Raw genomic sequence first — 21,309 nt, 5'->3', positions numbered from 1 at the left:
TGTTTATTTGCTGTGCTGTATCATAGACTGTATATAAAGATGGACGACATGACAGCTCCCCAAAAGTGAAGTCAAAACATCTTGATTGCCCCCTGGTGGCTGGCTGCAGTATAGGTCATAAACCCTACTCCCTTTATGTTAGTGGATAGTATATGAGACAGACTAAAAACTCAAAGTAGGTGTCAAATGCATTTTTCCCAAAGATGTTTTTTGTCATTTTTGGTAGTTCAAGTGTTCGTTTTACTAATAAGTTTGTTTATAAGTTGTAATTTGATTTTACAAAAGGGGATTGAGGTCATGATTGACAGCTGTGTGTGCCAATCGATATGCTCACTACCTATGGTGCTGCTTGCAGTTGGTTGGACAGGTGTATAGACAAGAATTTGATAGATGGCTCTGGCTCCAAATGATGTCACCAGCACAAGAAAGCAGTGGCTGTATCCATATTTATATATATATTTTTATTACAGTGGGGGTAAGTGGAGACGTGTCGTCCATCTTAATATACAGTCTATGTGCTGCACACAGTACAAGCAGCTGTAGCCACCAGCTAATGACACAGTTGTGCTGCTAGGCACCGGTTCGAATATTATCGCTCCATTAAATGGGCGTTATTGGTGGTTATCAGCATCTTAGATAGGGTATAGGTTATAAGTAGGGCCCGACTGATATGGATTTTTTGGGGCTGATGCCGATTAAATTTTTACGTTTTTCAATTTAAAAAACCCCGAAATACCTGCTTTTGATGGCTTAAATAGTTCAAACACTCGTTACAAAGATAAAAATTGAAGGAAGAACATTTTACTATTTTCAAATATTTTTAATATCAGAAATTGTGTGGAACAAGCAGCTTATGAACAATTTGAACACAAAATAAATCAAAAATAAGGTGTGCAAAAAGGCAGTAAACCTCTGGGAAATAAAATAATCATGTGAAGTTTATATGAATTAAGACATTCACATGTATGTTCACAGTACCAGAGTTCTTCTCATTATTGCCAATTTAACAGAGGTATGTTATAGTGCAAAAAGTAACACAAGGACATCATTTCTAAGTAAAACACCATATTCCCTGCATTTTATTAGTGATGAAAATATAAGTGTTAACATCGGCATCAATCAGCCAACTTTTGGCCGATTGCCAATTATTCTCTAATGGCTATAATCAGCCAATTAAATCGGCCAGCCGATAATTCGGTTGGGCCCTAGTTATAAGGGTCTCGCTAGTTGCACCAACTATATGCTAAGAATCGTTATCAGCGCATTAAATGGCTGTGTTTATTGCTATGCAACAATGGAGATAGTTAGCTGACGTACGGTTAGGAGGATGGGTCAAATATAGGACTTTCCTCCCAGGAGACTGGTGTTCGTGTCCTGTGTGATCACATGTGGTATGTATTTATTTAAGTCAAACCATGCTGCTTTTTGGAAACCTAACTATGTAATCTTTGTACCTAAACCTAACAAAAGTGAAAGCGAGGGTAGGAGAACCCTTCTAACCCATATCTGTCTAGTGACAACATTCAAAATGGGTGCGCCAGGCATAAAAGTATGACCAGGTTTTGACAGACGCCTTGTTTAAGTATGTTAGTTACTTTCTTTTGTCATGCGTGAATTGTATTTTTAGTGTTTTAGAGAAGATATAATTTTACTTTAAAGGCAGAATTAAGCCGGCAGCTATCTAACTGGGGTTCATTCAACTTCATGGTGCTGACTATTTACGGAGTTTACCAGCCCTGTTGGCGCTGTAGACGCGGGTATCTATGTAGATTCACTTTAATTGAACTTGCTGCATTTGTACAATGTAAACACTGAATAAGGTTTCTGTATGACATCGACACTATCAGTATGCATTTTGTTCTCCTTTGCTAAACTTAGACACAGAGCTGAATTAAAGGAGCAATCTGATAGATTTGGGTTATACAGACCTGGGAATCTGTATATTTTTCTTATTTTTGTTGTTTGCCAATCACGTGTGATTATCCTTTATGTATGGTAGACTTTTAAAAAATAAAACTGTCTTCTGATGCAATTTTCTTAAACTTTTTCTCACTCTTCTTCTAGCTGTTGTGCAAACCATTATCAGTCCCCCTCTTTTGCCATTTGGAAGGTGGTAAAAACACTCTGAGGGTGCCAATCCTGTATAAATATAGGTTTATCTTAGACTTCTTGCTAAAGAATCCTGTGGATAAACATCTCTTTCACCACTCTTCCAGGATAGAAAGGTGTTAATATGAAATAAATTATATGTATTTCAATATATGAGGTCAACATGCATTTGTAGATCACTTCCATCTGTGCTGGAAGTTTTTCATCTTCCAGTTTTATCATAATAAGTTCCACTTAGTTCAGATAAAAAGTCAATTTTTATAATAAGTTCCGTACTCTGAATTCATACAAGAGATCATAACTGTTTTACAATTTCTTTCATTATATCTCTCACACATGGCTGGCAAGCACGTTAATGAATGAGTAAGTCAGTGGGTGAGTCATGGATTGGTATCCTTCTATTAAGCGGAGACAGGAAGACAGAAAGAGCGAGGAGGAAAGACAGAAAACAAGAAAACAGACAGATGCAGAGAGAAAATTGCTCATAGCTGAGAGCAACCTTGTGTGGTCAGTTTAATGTGATTAGAGTTGAAGTCAGCTGTCACTTTGGTTTGCCTAAATGCCTTCACCAGCTCAGAGAGAGATCGAATGAGTGAGCAGGAGCGGACGACGGAAATGATAGCGCAGGCGTGCAGTCGAAGAGGAAATTTGACACTGACCCCGGCGCTGCTAAAATTGGCTCGTTACGCTGAGCCACACACTTGCACTGTCCAAACACTCAGACGTGGACCGGCAGTCTGTCCAAAATAAACTTCCTTCCATGTCTCTTCCAACAAATCCATCCTTTGCTCGAGAAAAACGAGGAGGAAAAGGAGGAAAAAAATCTGTTGAGCACGGCAACAAACACGCCATCACAGTCAAAACAAAGAAAAATGAGACAGGAAATTGTGAAAGAATAAGTGAAAGTGTTCATGAACACAAAGATAAAAAATAAAGGGATAACTCCATAGAAAAGGGGAGCTAAGAAAAGATCATTGTTAACAAGAGACAACAACAAAGCGGGGACAGAAAAACATGAACAGTAGCCCAAGAGGTGACGGGGTAAACGGGGGGAATGGATGAGTAGAGCACGGAGTGTTAAAAATAAAACAAAGGAATCACTCGTGCTCCAGCACGTCCGCTCATCATACCGCTCTGGGCATTCATGCCAGCCAGCTGTCCTTTTCGAAAAGACGGATCATCCTCGAATACAGCAGCGTCTGTGATATATAATAAATCTGAAGATGCTATTACAGGCCATTCATTGAGATGCATAGCCTGTGTCCAATAAGTCACCGAAGTAATTAGGCTGCTGTTTGCCGTTTACGAATGGCTGCTGTGTTTTGGGTGGTGAATGCTTAAACAGCGGGGTTCACCTTGTGCTTGTTAGACTGGCTTACTAACTAAAGGGAGAAACTTCGGCTGCATGTTAAAATGGAAAAATGGATGGACAGAGAGGCTGATAGATTAACCTTTTCCTTACAAATTCTTTGCATGTCCCTGATGCTTTTTGGAGTTTTAGTCTAAGTGTTTTGGAAATGACCTTATTTAATTGATGAATACTTAACCCCCCAAATGACCAATTGTATATTAATTAATCTGCATGTGTTAAGTTGAATTCATGAAGAATTGTGTGACTTTCTTGAATCTGAACTAACTTTTAAAACACCAAAGTATCACAAGCAAACTGGTCGAAGCAGCGGTACACTAGCAGCTCCTGTGTTCAGCGAGGTAAAATTACTGTTTTTGTCAGTGGAGTCTGGCTTTGAAGAGAGCATAGATGAGTTTCACTTTCATTTCAGTTCCCCATCAGAAAGGGACGTACAGAGCTTACGACTGGATAAATAAGACTCCTAATCAAGAACTTTCTATGTTTTTGGATTCTTCGTTCACCATTAAGGCATGCAAGAAAATCGGTTTTCTTCAGCAATTCAACACAGGATGAGTAACTAAAACAGAAATGTTCATTTGGAGGATGAAGTATTTCTTTAGCTTTTCAAAGCCACCATGAGGTTGACTTCCCAAGAAAAAACACAATATTAGTCATTTGCGTAAGATTACATTTTGTTTTTGTGCCCATAAAGTTAGGTTTACATTTAAAGCCCTCTAGCAGCTGTTGAGATTATGGCAGTTGTCCATCGATAGCAATAGGGAGGAAAAAGTGTGACATTACAACACATTCTCACTCCGACCTCGTCACATATTGATGTTTGGTCACGGACTTTCCATGTCCACATATGACGTGAAAGGTACCCTGGGTGTGTTGGTTGTTGACATTCTGGGACACCGTGTCAAGTTCTGCCTGTTAGATGCATTGTCGTCTTTCAAAATACACTTCAGTTTTCACAGGAAATTTAACGTTAACATACAGACATTTTGTTTTCTTCAACAACAAACACACATGGTTAGGTTAGGGCAACAAAAATACGTGGTTAGGTTTATGAAAAAAGAACAAGGTTTGGCTTTATAATCTTACAGGACGTGAACACCACTCTCTTGAGTGAAAGTCGTTTGTTGGATCCATACACCACCCTTCCCGCCCACCCCACTTGGACTTTGGCCACTTAAATTTTGTCCCTGTCCCATCACATTTCCCTCTGAATGTTTCCCACATTTCCCACCAGCCCTGGTTAACTATAACGGCAACCGGCTGCATATCATGCCGACTTTAAAAGACATCTTTTTCCGTTGGTTCCTCACACCGCAAGTCACTGCCCAAGTGCCAGATTTGGATGACTTCGAAGTGACACCAAATGTCTCCTCATAAGGAGACATTTGGGGCGGATTTTGGGTCAACAAAACATCCACCTTAAAGGAATACTTCACGCCCCAAATGATTGTGTGTGTCAATAACTCAATTTGGGAAGAAAATGGTTTTCTTGCATGCCTCTAGTGAACGAAGAATCCAGAACAGGCAAACATTCTTGATGAATTGAAGTCAGTGTAACAACTGCAAAACTTGATCAAAACCATTAGCAAACTCTCACACAACTCATGCAGTATGATCCATGTTATTCAGTCGTATGCTCAGTGCTTCCCAAACACATCTATTTTCGCTAAAATATTTAATACATCAACAGAAAAGGCGCACCACTCACCAGTGTGTGAGACTGTTTATGCAGAAGTGTTTTAAATAGGGATGCACAATATTGGATTTTTTTTCCAATATCCGATATGCCAATACATAACAACTTATTTGGCCTATTACCAATACCGATATCTATACATCCACTTTTTTCACTAGCTAATTTTAACAATCATCAAGTCTCTTCTGAAGTAGAATTAACATCATAATATACATGCATACTCTTAACGTGACGGCCCACCAGCAGATAAAGACATGAAATAGAATACTTTTTAACATATGTAATATTCATTCATTGTGCAAAATAAAAAAAGCATGTTTGCTGATTCCAACATCAGCTGATACAGATGACGACGTGCCAATATCATCTTGCATCCCTAGTTTTACATGTTACGGCTATAAACTGATGTTCTGAGTGACATGTCACGATAACTATGAGATGGATTGCCATGAAATTTGGTGCAGACATTCATATTTCCTTTAGAATAAGCTGTTATAACTTTGGTGATGTCTTTTCCAAAGCATTTATTGTATCATAAGCTTCCCCCCAGTTTTCACAAACCCTCCGCTTTCTAGCTAAATAGTAATGAGCTCAATCATCTCAGGCAAGAGCTCTCTAATGTATGAAGACTTAGTGAGAAGCAGAGAAAAGGCACGCCACGCTGTGCTATTATTCTTCAATCTACTTGACTTGCAAATTATGTGTTGGTAAGTCGGCAGGCTAAATGTTTTTTCAGTCAGCCAATATACTGTATTTATGTACATCAGTGCCTTTAGGATTCGGTTAAAGCCACAGATATCATATCTGTCACCTTTGTATAAAGCTCTGCATGTCTATGACTTTACACACCGGACGTTTTTTTGAACTTGTAGTATTTAAAAAAATCAGATCATCTCTCTATCGTTATCAGTAATATTGGCATACGCTCTGTTTTGAACCTCTAAATCTTTTACTGTAATGTGCAATATGCAAACCATGTATTTGTGAGATTTTACTTACCGACCCTAACAATAGAAACCCCGTAATACTGTAATGAAATGCAATATAGCGGTCCTGTTATAGATGATTTGTTTGTTAAGTGTATAATTCTAATATTACACATAAAGGTACTGATGTGACTCTATGGTCCAGGGGCGTAAATATAGACAGTGCAGGCAGTGCAGCTGCACAGGGGCCCTTGGGATGGTGGGGCCCATAGATGGTTGAGAAAAAGAAATAGAACTATGATCAAACAAGAACTTATAGTAAATAGATAATGGTGCCATTTGATTTTTATGCCTTAAAAAGTCAAACTCATCTCTGTCAGCCTCAAGTGGCCATTAGAGGAACTGCAGTTTTTTGCACTTCTCCATTGACTTCATTTTTTCTCTTGGTACCGATATGCAAAAATGATTGCTAGGTAATATGTATGTTGATGCTGTCCAACGTAAACACTCTATTTGACCATGTAATGACATGATGCAATATACAGTAGCTATTGTAGCGGCAAAATCTGGCACTGAGGCCCATCTTATGCCACTGCTATGGTCATTTTTGAGGGCATAGTTTTAAGTCTTATTGGACTGAATTGCATTTTATCACCAACTTTCTCAAATACTTTTTCTCCTCCTTATACCTTCTATTCAAATGAGGTGGATTAAATATTTATAATACCTTTCAATTTAAAGCACAGCCTCAAATCTTACAAGTGAATAAAAAAAAACAAGTCATTTTCAAGAATAAATGCAAAACCTTTCTAAATGGTAAATGGATGGACTTGCACAGCCTTGCACAGTCCTCCAACCTCTCAAAGCACTTTTACACTACATGTCACATCACCCATTCACACACATTCACACACTGCCGGCTGAGGCCACTGTACAAGGTGCCACCTGCTACTCAATTTAAACACTCTCACACACCAATGGCACAGCCATCAGGAGCAATTTGGGGTCAGAAAACAACCTGTTATGCCTTCTGAGTCACAGCCACCCCATTGTTTAGCAACTGAAATCTGAGGATTTGCTGCTTTTCTTCATCCCATGTAATGGCAAAGTGAATATCTTAGGGATTCAAACTGTTGGTTGAACAAAACAAGCAGTCTGAAGATGTGGCATTTCATTTTTTATGACTGAGAGGGGCAATAATCAGCAGATGCACCAATAACAATAATACATTTAGGTATAGCTAGTTGCAGCCCTTGAGTCAACACACAAACAACTACAGTAAGTTTTTGAATAAAGTTATGTTTGCAGGCCTGTTGTATTGCATTGCATTACGATTGCATCACACAGGTGTTTTCCTGGTCACTTGGTGCCAGAAGGTTCCTTTTTAGTGAAGTGTGTCAGAAACAATAGCACCCCACAGACCTTCATAAGATTCACCACTGGCATGGAAATCCTGGCTATTAAAGGGCGACTAGAATCATGACATCAAAATCCTCCTTGCCAGGGAGGTTGCCTCAGCTACACATGTAAATGCTGCAGCAGACGGCTTCATCCAACCGTTAATTGGGCTGATTTCCATATGCCTTACCTTGCTGGAGCTGTGGTGGAGCGTGTCGTTGTAGACGGTGCCAGTCTCCCAGTTCCTTATCTTGATGAAGCGGGGGCACTTGGAGGGGCTGCCATTCTGCAGTGACTTGGTGGGTGAGGTCCTGCCCTGGGCCGGGGGCTGGAAAAGGGCACGCAGACATTTACAGATGAGTCATTACTCCATGCCTTTGTACTGCGTCTGGCTAATAGGTTCTGACCTCTTAGACACCTTTCATGCAAGCTGGATAAGTTGTTTATGACTGGGAGTCATACTGTGGTAAGCTGAAGGGAGATGCAGCCCTCTTACTGCGGGGAGGTGGATTTGAGCACAACAAATGGACATTGACTGGCAAGTTTTGGATGAAAACGACATGAGTAATATCTAGGAGAAGTTTAACAGGACTTTTAGTACCACTGGGAGGCTTTGTCTGTCGACTGTCATTGTGCTAAAGTCTCTGGAGCACAGATATATGCACAGAAACTACTTACATTGTCTCCCATCTCCATTTCTGCTTTATTTCCCACTCCAGGATAAAAGCAATCAACATTTAACAGCAGGCTGATGGGAAGCTAACTCTTGGCTCACTGGGTTTTCCAATACTGTAGCTACTGACTTATGAATGCCTGCAATTTAACCCCAAAGCCAACTGTAAGCGTTCCTAGAGGAAGGCACCGAGTGATTGCCAAAGATCAGAGTAATCAATCCCGCACCTTGGAAGCTCTTTCATCATCTCCCACAGCATTGCTAATTGCACAGTGGAGCATCCTCTGAACAACAGTGCCACAATCATCACGCTCGCTGGGAAGACGAATGCCAACAGAGTCACGGCAGTTGAGTCTCATTGTCATTTTGCATCCTCTCAAACAGCACAGAGGAACGAGGTGGATTGAATTGAGTTTGATTTTGCACACACTGAGAGTAAAGAGCTTAGCTCCTGTGTGCTCGTGCTCCGACAACAGTAACCCCCACCGTGCGGCTCAGATATGACACATTGTTATCACCAAGGTTGCGGACAGGAAGAAAGATCATTGTAGCGTAAAGAGAGCTCTCAGTCAAACAGGCAAAGAAAATCAGACGTACAGAAGAAGGCTTGCTGACAGAGAAATCAGAGCGGGTGTGTATTTGAATATGAATATTAGGCTTGTCGCTCAGTGACCGGGAGCTATAGCTCTGGCATTTACATCTAAAAAGTTACTTTTCTATGAATGCCACATGCGGCTTTCAGAGAAGCTCGCTTATATGAACAACCTGTAAATGTCAGTTTACTTTTTTCTTTATTTGTACATCTGTACTGATGTAAATCTTAAATGTCAGATTCACCGTGGAAGGATGAACATCTTTTTTTGCAGCTGAAAAAACTGGATGACCGCTAAGTAAATGTTTGAGCAAGAAAGACTTACATCAAGAAAGGTAAAGGGAGAGAATCCTGTGTCAGATATAATTGTCCTGTTGACCTTTTGCTAAACTCCTCCCCTGAACAGAGATTGTCTAATCATGGCTTACCCAAGGCTGCTAAGAAAGGCAAGTCTGTCAAAGGATGAAAATCACTCCCTTCTTCACTATTCCCTATATCCTCCTGAGACCTGAACTTTTGTATGGTATGCAAATATAATTTCTTCTAGCTATTTGGGATCAATAAGACCTGATATAAAAACTAAACATTGTCAACAAGTCCCAATATCCTCGAACGAGATGATCATAAATTCCCAACATCTTAAAATCAGGACTTTACAGCATCTTAGCTTGTTGCCATTGCTAACATTGTTAAAGTTTGTATAGCACACAAACATTATTAATCACACATAAATAAGTTTCTACCATTAAATTTATTCAGGTTTTGGACCTTGTCCACTTTTGTGTCAGCTACAGACTTACTTGGCCCGAGATGGCTGCCATCTTGTTTTCACATGGATTAGTGTATTGTGCTCTTACTGCCACTAGATGGCACAAAAAGTGTCCACAAACAAGGACAACAGGCCCAGGTTAAGCCGAATGAAGTATAAGGTCCAGTAAAACCAAACTGTAACGTCCACATGAGGACACAGGGTCTCAGGAGGATATAATAGACACTCAATAGTATACTCAATAAGGAGCAGTAAATTGAGATTTTGGATGCTTACTAATCATAAGCATCATCACTGACAACTGTAGAGTCACTCAATGGTAATTGTTGCACTTGTAAAATGCAAAGCATTGCATCTTGGGATTGTTAGCAGAGAGAAGTGTACATACTATGGACACTAGTGGATAGACTTACATGCTTAAAATTCAGACTAGGGCCAGCTATCATTTGAAATAGTATGATACCAGTACTGATACCAGCTCCCTTGACGTGATATTGATACCAACAGAGTACTTTATTTAATACCTTTTTATACCCATCATGTGAATGGAAGCATTTAATAAACTACTTACATTATTTTAACAACTTTTGAACATTTTGGTGGCATCCCAACACACTGAACTGTCAAATACACCATGCTTGACTTCACCATACCACAGACTAATTGGGTTGTAGCTGCTGTGGTAGTGGGCCAATCACAAGTTGTGTTAAATCGAAGAACACCTGCAATGATTGGTTGCTAGCAAAACCATACAAATAGTCAATTTTTTCAAGATTCAAATGCAAAAAGTATCAAACGCAGGCATTGTTAGACTGGAGAGGTTTTGATACTGCTTGGTACAGGGTTATTTTGGACAGTGCCTTAAAAGTATCGAGTACAAGATACCCAGCCCTAATTCAGACACTCCAATTAAATGGCACACAGTAAATATAGTGCACTGTTTAATAAACAGGAAGTGGTTTCAGACTAATGACTACATATATAGATGGACAACACATCTCCACTTCCTCCCACTGTACAAAAATGAAGCCAAAATGCACTGGTGATGTAATTTGTTGCCAGAGTCTGCCCAGTGGCGATCAGGAAGCTTAGTCACAATATTGAGTTTCCTTCCACACACCCATCCGACCCACTTGTGAGCAACACCATTGATTGCGAGCATGATTGACGCACGCACTGGTCAATCATGACGTCATGCCACTTTTTTATAGCATCAAATAGCTAATTTAAACAAAACTTGAACATACATCTGTGTTATAAGTTGGCAAATATTCTTAGTCATCCAGGTCAACTCAAGTGTGACCTCAATGGATGAGAGGTGAAACGTCCTCGAGAAACTCAAGCAAGTCCAGCTGCTTACGATATAGCACTTAAAGATCAGTGTGATAAGAACTACCTAAAATGACAGAAAACTATGTTGGGGAAAAAAAATTGTTTGACATACTTTGAGTTTTTACGTTGGCCCATGTGACATCTGCTTAAATGGAGGGGGCGGGGTTTATGACCTATACTGCAGCCAGCCACCAGGGGGCGATCAAGAGGTTTTGGCTTCACTTTTAGGGAGCTGTCATGCCGTCCATCTTTATATACAGTCTATTTTTCAGACACAGCCATAGTGGCATTTAAAGAGTTTGAGGCTGGATACCTCTTCCTGAAATCATGGACCCATTGTTTAAAAAACCTGCAATAATTTCACATGTAAATCTGCTATCGTATGTGGCATGCAAGAATGGAAAGCTTGCAGGCATTGCAACACTAGCATGGCACACACAACTCTGGTTTAAAAATAATCTTAAACTAATAAACAAAGGTCTACCACTGTTTGTATATATAATGGGGGGCCGGCATTAAACAAATAATAATTCAAGTCCAGCCTGCTTTAAGGACACAGTCCTCCACCATGTAGCCCACATTACTGAGGGAAGTTACTGGCCCACACGTACACTTACAGCACATGTAAATCCCGTCATAATGCATCAATCACCAGGCCTCAATGTCAAGAACAAGGTGTGGATGTAACAGAGGGGAGCATCCATGGAGCTAGAGATGAAGATAATTGAAGCTAATCTGATGAAGATAATTTCATAACGGGCGTAATGACCAAAGTCTTTCTGGTAAATGCAGTTAAGCAGTAAAAAGTTCCTCATTCAGCCATCAATTAAAACTTCTGATGGGAAATAGAGATGATGAACGCAAGACAGGGGGTAGATGGGAAAAGAGAAAAAGAAGACTGACAGCCTGAGAAATTAAAGGAGATTCTGTTCGTTAAATATTATAATGGTTTAGTCATTAAAAAACAATTGACTACCTTATTCAGTGGTGATTAAGCCATTGTGTCTGATTAAACAATAACAATAAAGCCTTATTAAACAAAAAGGGAGGCTTTCAACCAGCTTTGTTTCTTAACAATGTGGGTAACACTGACTTACAGTGTTCTGTACGCTAACAAAGCTCCACAGGCTGCAGATGACCTAATAAAGACTTCCGGGCAATGATTAAAATATATACGTGTTTCATTTTCAAGTGCCCTCCTATCATTCCCGACCAAGCAATTTGACCATCCAATTTGTTCCTGTGAAATTTCAGTAAGTCTTCCAGGTACGACCGTAACGCTTGATAATGAAGGGAGGGCAGGCTCCAGTCCTGACCGCAGCTTGAGAGGGGAGATGGCAAGAGAGTACATTTTGAATAAATTTGCTGATGCTGTTGGCAGGTCATCCTGTGAGCAATGATGATAGCATTTTCACAGATTTCACACATAGTTGATGATGCTTCATTCAAAATAAATAATAGTATCAGTAGTACATAATAGTAAATAATAACAACAGATAACATTTCATGAATTCTGAAATATTTTCGCTGTTGAAATCGTGTTATATCATCCAAAGACCTGAACTTTTGTTTCTCCTAGCTATTTGGGATCAGTAGGTCCCGATAAGTATAAAAAAAACTTAACACTGTCAACAATAATAAAGTCCCAGTGTCCTCACATGGGACAACAAATAAATAAACAATTTTCAACCATAAAATGTGATCAGGTTTTAAACCTTGGCCACTTTTGTGTCGTGATCGGCTGCAGACTGACTTGGCAGAGATGGCTGCCATCTTGTTTTTACATAGATTAGTGTATTGTGCTCTTATGGCCCTGACACACCTAGCCAATGGTTGGCCGTTGACCAAAGTTGGGCCGTCAGTGAGCGTCAGTCGCCCTGGTTTTTGCGGTGTGTTCCGCACCGTTGGCACTTCAGTGTCGGCGGCTTTTCAGCTGATTGAGCATGTTGAATCAGCGGCGGAGCTTGTCGGTGAGAGAGTACACTCTGATTGGCTGTTGAGGTTTTATTTCCTCGCCCCTGTAGCGAGTGAATCTGCCTGTAGTGAAACCAGGGCTAACCGGTGCTTCCTCCTCAGGCTCCACTTCACTCAGCTGCCCACAGACCTGCTGCTTCTTCCCACTTTAACCTGAATAACAAACCGGAGCTAGCTGGGAGCGGCTAGCGGAGCGTTAGCCGCAGCATGACCGGAGGGAAGCACAGCCAGTTAGCCTCCGCTAGTCTCTGAGCTAGCCCCAGCTCTCTGTTTGGATCCAACCAGAGCACTGAGCCCTGGTTTGTTATTCAGGTTAAAGTGGGAAGAAGCAGCGGGTTTGTCAGGCAGGCAGGTATTCAAATGCAACTGACACAGGGCGACGTCAGGCGACGTCAGGCGACGTAGACGACGCAACAGTTGGCTTTCATCGCCGCTAGTTCTTTGATGTCGGTTTGGTGTGTCTGCACCTTACTAGATGGCACATAAAACATCCACAAACGAGGACTACAGGTCTAAGTTAAGTAGAATGAAGTGTAAGGTACACTAAACCCAAAATGTGATGTCCATGAGGACACAGGGTCTCAGGATGATATGTGCTCTGTATGCAACATTGTTGGTCGCCTGTATGGAACACCGTTGAGCCTCTGATATCATGAATCAGAGGTAGAGGTGTTCCTGTTCCCTACTTATTTTTAAACACTGTTGGTCAGAGTGTAGACGGTGCCGTGGATGTTTCCCCAGGGACTGAGCACACAGACATGCTTGTCTGACTCTAAATAATGGAGGGGTGATCGCTGACATGCTCTAAAGGGCAAAAAGTGTACGGAACACTGTTAGTCTGTTTGTATGTGTGAATCAGTGCAGTGCTGATGAAATATGAACCAATATTCTGATACTGCGTTGCCTATTTCTCGTCTCAATCGTTTCCGGAAACATATTTTAGTTTACTGTTTACCTGTAATTCGAGATCGTTTTTTTTATCAGCCAGATGCAATGTTGTTTCCTGCAGAAACAGCCAAATTCACATTAAGTCACTCAGCAGCGTGAGTGTTTACTGGTCCAGTGTGGCACAGTGCATTCTGGTAGTTGTGAGTTTTCTACTTCTTGAGCAAAAGCAAACACCACGGCCTCTGTTTTCTTAAGTCACACGGCACCAATTTCAAAAGTATTTAAATCTTTCTACTGCACAGACAGACCAGTTTTATAAGAACACCATCTTTCCAGCAGTAATTGGGAAGCAGTGGAAGCTCAAGCCTTCACCAAAGTGAGAAAAACTAATTTGGAAGCCATCAACACGCCACTTGAAATCCTTGTATCAACCAAAAAAAGATCGGCTTAAATTTTTTGAAACCCTTCAGTGTCTGACTTGAGTCTATTGAATTAAACACTTTAGCGATGAGCCATCAAAGTTAGCATCAGCGTCTAGCAAAACGCCTGCAGGGAAACCTCTTGCTGCTTGCATGAGTAAGTGTGCGTGTACTGGACGCACACACACACACACACACACACACACACACACACACACACACACACAACTGATTCCATTTCACAAATCTCACAAGCACATAGGTTTCCTCTGTCTGAGCAAACACTACCAGGAAAGAGATATGGCTTCTTACCACGTCATGCACACATAATCTCTCAAACCGCCATCAATAACGTATCGCCCACCCACCCACCCCTCCCCGCACTCTCACACAAACATCCTCACAAGCATGCACATTAACACTCTCCACTCTGCAGGTCTGAGGGGCTGGGTAATTTCTACAGGGGCCACATTTGATGGAGAGAGACAGATCAGCAGCTGCACGTATTCATTAGGCCTCCTGAAATGATTTCGCCCCATCCGGTCCCATTGATGGGGGCTCGAGCAACGTCACAAGTGGGTGGATAACGCAGACCATGTGCAGATTACAACACGATCCCTGTCACAGACACTCAGACCTGTGACCAGACCCTTCTGTGTGGAAGGCATAAGCTGGATTTAATGCTGCAGCAGCTTTCCTCCCCGGAAGAATCTAATGCCTAGGTGATGGGATCTTAAGCAACGGCTTTACTACTATGTGCAAAGAAGCAACACAGATGTGCGTGCTCAGTTTCTGAAAGCTGGGAAAGTGCCAATAGTGTGGATTATTGTACAAGGCTAAAAAGCCGGAAAGGCAAAGGCAGCCATGGGTGCACATGCATTATACAGCTGCTGAGATTCACTTAGCAGGCCCGCTCGTAAACACTTGCAAACACACACAGATACAAGAATACTGGAGTTATTGATCTAAGAGAGTAGAGTTGCACAAACGTATGCCTACACATGATCTCTTCTACTCATAATCATTTCAAAGGTTGAACATTTGTTTCATTTTACCATGTCAGTGTCGGCGTTGTGGTCCACCACCGGCATGTTTTCCAGAATTCTCTTGTTATCTGACGGCAGCTGAGGAGACGTGCCATTTCCCACGCCGAGGTCCCTGGAGGTCATACACAATTTTCTGTCAGGTGCGTGTGCTCACATCTGGTGCAAAATAGCTCTTTCAACTCACATTATAACCCCAGCCAAACCACACACACACACACACACGTCCATGCAAACACACAGTGACATTAAACAAACCTCCTTTCTTCCATCTTTACAAATAAATACACCATGGATTTGTACAGTCTCCAAAATGCTATTAAATCAGGAATCCCTGCTCAATTTCTAAAGGGTCTGCACACCCACATAGGTGTTTTCTTCGTCAGGCCTTCGTGGGTGTGCAGACGGAGCTTGGCTGGCATCTCTCAGGCTCTCCTGTGTTTCTTTTTTGCACCTGTTGCGGTGCTGCAGTGGGACAACTTGCTCCTACACGCAGGTCAGCCTCAGCAATTTCTCACCACAGCTCTGCTCCAACTTCATCCTGAGAGGAAGTGGGCGTAAGCCACTAAAACTTACAAGAAAAAAACCCTTGTGAGTGACAGAGGGGAAACAGGGACTTCAAAGTTAATTGCGAAAGGTGTATTGACATTGTGATTTCAATCATTTTAGCCACTTTGATTGTTAAGGGTCTCTGGGAATAAATGAAAAAAAAAAAAATGTTGCTACAGCACTTTCCCTGCCTACATGTTACAAGTTCATCCCGGATATTAAAACTGCATTTAGGTTTGATGACATAAGCTCACTTGCTTGGCTTAACGCTGCATTTAGACTGGTGAGAGTTTTATTTGGTCATTTAAACACGTTGCACAGACAAACGGCAACTCAACATGATTGACTGGATTTCTGTTTTGCTTTAAACATGACAACACACTTCACTGTACAAACAGCTGCCACTCACCCTCCAAAGATAAGAAGAACGGGATATGAACAGTGAGAGATCTCACTCTGAGCTGTAACTATACAATCCCGAGAGACTAAACTAGAAGGGGGGAGGGGAGATGGCTGCGCTGCTGCTGTGGCAAACCACACGAGACGTGAATAAACACGACAAACTCATCGACGTGTGATTTCAAGTTTGCGTTCCTCTAATCGAAAACGCCCACATATCGTCATCTACTGTCTTTCACACTTCACCCCCCCCACCCCCCACCCCCCATCTTTCTGAGCACGAGCATGTGTCCATGCTAACTGTAAATCCTCACAGGCATCCCTCCTCCCTTTCACACTCCCTGCCACACTGTATCTCTTTATTGGCGCAGTTTGCACGAGCTTATTTTATCCCCACAATCCAGAGGTGGAATTCAGACACGCAGAAACAACGCGGGGAGTTGCACGTGTCGTTTGTCATCAGCTCTGACTCTGACGTAGAGCAACACTGGCCTCATGCTGAATTGCAAAATTGCAACTGCTTCTGCTCTGAAAGCAAGCTATCAGTTATAATGTGCCATTGGATTCCAGGCAAACAGTCATCAAGAAATAATTTGAGAGATGTTGATTCATAAATGTGTCCAGAAAGAAAACAAACATTATTGGTTATTCTTTATATAATAACCTTTTCTCAGAACTCTACAGAAGGCCACCTTTCAAAGCCAAAATTTTAATTAAGTTAGCTCCTTCCTGGTGACCAAATGTCAACATGTTCTTTATATTGTATAAGCTTCAACCCCATTGAGAAAAAAAGGCCATTTCAGAAAGACTTCACTGTCCTCCTGGACTGCAATGAATCACTCAGAGTGTATCTATGAAAGAGAGGAGGATGTGCATGGATTGGTCAAGAATGACATATTGATTAAAGGAGACTGTAGCCTCAATTTGATTTCAATCGGTCGTGGGAGCACAATAGCAAATAACTGAGATGCCAATATCAACAGTACACTGTGCAGACCATTTAGACCGAGCCGGGGATGGAATATTGGCTGCAAAGCTTTATGAATAGCTGGTCCAGAGTGAACACTTGAAACAAACTAAAAGCAATCCCAGACCCACATTTGTCAACCTCTCTCATTAAATGTTAAGAAGTAGAAATGTTGAACGCACATACTTGTTGCCAATTTCACACTTCTCAACGACTCGCTCGCTGAAACACTGCTGCACTTGACCTCCATAACCAAGAGGGACTGTTTGGAAGTTTCGCTCTCTTGCAAACAAATAACAAATCTTCTAATGACAAGTTTGAGACACGCTTTGTGTTGCAGTATGCTAATTGGGGTCTACTATGTCACATTAATATGGGAATTGACACGGATGCTAATGAAGCAGATACTGTGTCTAATGTCTATCCTAACACTTATATCTGAACTGTGGCATCGAGTTAAGGCAGATGTACAGAGCGAGAACAGTGACAGTAAGTTTTGGCATTAAAATAAGGTTTAGCATTAAAAAAAGGGAAAAAAGTTCCACTGAAAAATAAAACATCACGCATAATTTTATTTTGATATTTTTGTCATTCTGATGTGTTTTTCGATGCCAGTCTTTTGAGTGTCACATCACTCTTGCATTACTGAGAGAGACGTTCTCTCCTGTGTATGCAGATTCTGTGGAAATAGAGTGACATAAGTTTAAAATAATAATAATAATAATAATAATAATAATAATAATAATAATAATAATAATGAGAAGAAGAAGAAGAAGAAGAAAAAAACTTTCAGGATTTAAAAAAAATCTATCACTCTGCAAAGGGAGGAAATTATCAGAATGTCGGAAAATATCAGATAAATATTATTAAAAATAAAAAATAAAATACAATAAATAAAAAAAAAACCCTTAAGGATTAAAAAATCACTCTGAAAAATAAATAAAAAATAAAATGCAAATATTTATAATTAATAACAGTTTTATTTTTTCAGTGGAACTTTTTTTTCAGTGCTAATATTTCATTTTTCAATGCCAAAATTTTATTTTTGATGCCAAAACTTACTGTCCTTGCTCTTGTTCTGCAGATCTGACTTAATCTGATGCTAATAATTTGTAATGCCTGGGTTTTATTTTTCAGCATAACTTATTTAAGAGCCAGTGTTTCCCTTTTCAATGCCAGATTTTGTTTTCAGTATCAAAAGTTACTGTTCTTGCTCCATACTGATTGCAATAGCATCCTTACAATCATTTCCTGAAAATTTTTTAACCAATCTCGGGCCAAAAATGTAGGTAAATAACCCAAAATCTTGGTCCAAGGGAGGAAGTTTCATGTAATTGTTTGTTTATATAAGCTTATAGAAGCTTCATAGAGCAGTTGCCCCAGTAATTGGAGAATAGCAACCGAGCTGGTCATGATGAATATTGTGAGCGATGTCATCTTAATTGAGGTTTGCTGGAGATCAGCGTGCAGACAGTAATTACCTGGCACTGTACACTGAGTGATATTAGGTGAATGAGAGCCTGTCTGTAGCTGCTAATGCAACGCAGCTGGGTCAGGTAGTTTAGGGACTGCAGGGTGGCAGAGTGAGTGGGCAGACTTTCTTTCAATCAGAGGGCCAGGTGTTGGCTCTCGAGTCAGCCACTAACCATCTTTTTGAAAAGTCCCTGACCTAAATCGTGATTCTAATTCTACCCTGGCTCTAACTCAGACCTGCACTGTGGAGGGAAACAAGCACAAAGACACTTTAACTGAGGGATCAATAGGATAGTATCTCATCACAAATTACCAGGCCACTTGAATCTCGGCGTCTCTTCTCCCCACATTCCTCTGTCCTTCTCCATTGATCTCCTTTTTGCTGTTTTTGATGAGGCGCAGCACCGGTTCGATCTCCTTCAGCAGCTCATTGTTCTCCTCCAGCCCGTTGCACAGGAGAGTGCCGCGGCTCCCATCCCTCGTCAGCAGGGGGTCCTGGACCTGCACGCCTCCCCTCTGCAGGAGCGACTGGGTGATGGACGGAGAGGATAGGTTCTCAATGGCCCTAAGCTGGGGCTCCTTGTTGACCTGCTGCTGCTGCCCGGGGCTGAATGGGCTGAGAGGGGAGCAGTGCTCGTAGGACTTTGAGGGTGGGAAAGCGGGACGTGTGACCCTCACTGTGCGTTGGCGGCCATCTCCAGACAGGGTGGTCTCCAGGTGGGTGGTGAAGCCCTCAGGCCCACGGAGGATCAGCACAGCGTGGCTCTCAGGGGAAACGTTCTTCAGTGTCTCCAGGGCCCGTTCGTAGGACAGGTCTACCAAGGGCTTGTTGTTGACAGCCAAAACGATGTCGCCCACCTGCACCAGGCCGCACTCCTCTGCCGCACCGCCACGGATGAGGTCAGACACGATGACAGGTGGCTTGGACACCCTCTGCTTCACCAGAAAGCCCAGACCACCGACCTTCCTCTTGAAAAGACGCACTGAGATGATGTTGGGCTGCAGCTGGCACACTGTGGGCTCTGACTCCTGCATGGTGCCTGTGTGTGTGTGCTTGCGTGTGAGTATATGTGTGTCCCCAGGGATGTTTCTGAAAAGCAACAGAAGGAGGAGGGGAAGTAGAAGTTCTATTAGTTGGAGAGGAAATTACCTTCACTGCATAATTTGTTTACAGTGCGTTGATTTAACATAAGTCAAAGAGGGTATATGAGTCATTCAAGCAGAGTGTAATATTACACAGATCATTACATGCTGCTGAGCTGCGGATGCAAAATATCGTCATGGATGTGAAAGTCTATTATCCAACTGATCAGACCTGCTCATACCTCTTGTGATCCTCAGTAATGGCATCACAGTGACTAAAGACTGTATCAGAGTGCAATGCAGTGATACTCAACTTACGGCCTGTGGGCTAAATCTGGCTCACAATAGGGCGCCGGGTGGCCTAATGAACATTTTCTAATTCACGACGATTCACATGGAGAATATTTTTGTACTTGGAATGTTAAAAAGGTGCATAAAAGCATCATAATAAAGCTTGTTTATTAAAAAAGAAAGTGCCAGGTGAGGATCCCTTGGACGCTGACAGAGGCAACACATTCTCTCTCCAACCTTGTCACACGTTTGGTCATGGACTTTCCACGTCCACATACGACGCGAAAGGTACCCTGGTTGCGTTGGACATTCTGGGACACCGTGTCAAGTTCTGCCGTTACATGCATTGTCTCTTTTCAAAATACACTTCCACTGACACAGGAAATTTACCGTTTACATACAGTCTCTTTCAAAATAAATGCTCCTCAGTACAACACCACAAATTGACTTTTTCCTTCAACAACTAAAGCATGTGGTTAGGTTTTGGAAAGAAGACCAGGGTTTTGCTTTATAATCTCACAAGACATGAACACCGGTGTTTCTTGGACCCATCCACCACCCCTCATGCCCGCCCTACTCAGCCTTTCGCCAGCAGGTTTCCCCCTGACGCCACCGAACAAAGTTAAACTATAACGCCGACTGGCTGCGTATCATGCCAGTGTTAAAGGACAGCTTTTTCGTCAGTGTTGGACGTTGCAAGTCACTCAAGCTCAAGCTCCAGATATCGACTTTGGAGTGAGACCAGGTTGCCAGAGGTCTTTAAATCTTAGAAACACCCCTGCGTACACCTTATCTGTGCAGGGCTGCTGTGCAAAGATTTCCCTTTTGGCAAAGATAAGTGATATCAGCAAACGACAAAAGGTTTAGAACAGGCAATTTGTTTATATGCTGATAAATATTGTTTTGTTTGTTTATCATTGGGCCCCTGGTCTCCTGTCATTTTGCAGAAGTGGCCCCTTGGTAAAGCAAGTTGAGTTTCCCTGCTGTAATGTTTCAGGCAAATATCTCCTGTGGTAAAAAGTAACTAAGTACTTACTCAAGAACTTGTGGTACTTCTTTTGTGGTATGTCTAGTTTAAGCTACTTTATACTTCTATTATTCATATACATTTTAAATAATGGAAATGTTTTACGTTTAATTCTAGCTATGTTTATTTAACATCTATAGTTACCGTCTTTTCTTAGAAAACCTATAAAATCAATCAGTCTTTGTCATCTGTGCGCAGCACTTTGCATCAAGCACTTTGATTGGCCGTTAAACACCACAGGAAACAGTTATGTCACGGCTAATAAAAGACAACAAATCACTCTCTGTCGCAGCTACACATATAAATAAAAATGACACAGTTAAAATGGAATC

General features: G+C 41.5%; 1 protein-coding gene across 2 annotated transcripts in view; it reads right to left on the bottom strand.

Annotated features, from left to right (window-relative positions):
* Positions 1 to 21,309, bottom strand: part of nos1 (nitric oxide synthase 1 (neuronal)) — a 61,071-nt gene that overhangs the window by 36,588 nt on the left and 3,174 nt on the right. For both annotated transcript variants that reach the window (XM_078170546.1, XM_033620149.2), the window contains exons 2-4: positions 18,890 to 19,666; positions 15,201 to 15,303; positions 7,689 to 7,826 (exon numbers count right to left, since the gene is read on the bottom strand). In XM_078170546.1, the coding sequence (XP_078026672.1) occupies positions 7,689 to 7,826; positions 15,201 to 15,303; positions 18,890 to 19,611 (963 nt within the window). In that variant the 5' untranslated portion in view covers positions 19,612 to 19,666. The remainder of the gene's footprint in view (positions 1 to 7,688; positions 7,827 to 15,200; positions 15,304 to 18,889; positions 19,667 to 21,309) is intronic.

This window comes from Epinephelus lanceolatus, chromosome 9 (assembly GCF_041903045.1).
Source record: "Epinephelus lanceolatus isolate andai-2023 chromosome 9, ASM4190304v1, whole genome shotgun sequence".
Taxonomy (NCBI): Eukaryota; Metazoa; Chordata; class Actinopteri; order Perciformes; family Serranidae; genus Epinephelus; species Epinephelus lanceolatus.
This window is presented reverse-complemented; position numbering and strand designations above follow the sequence as displayed.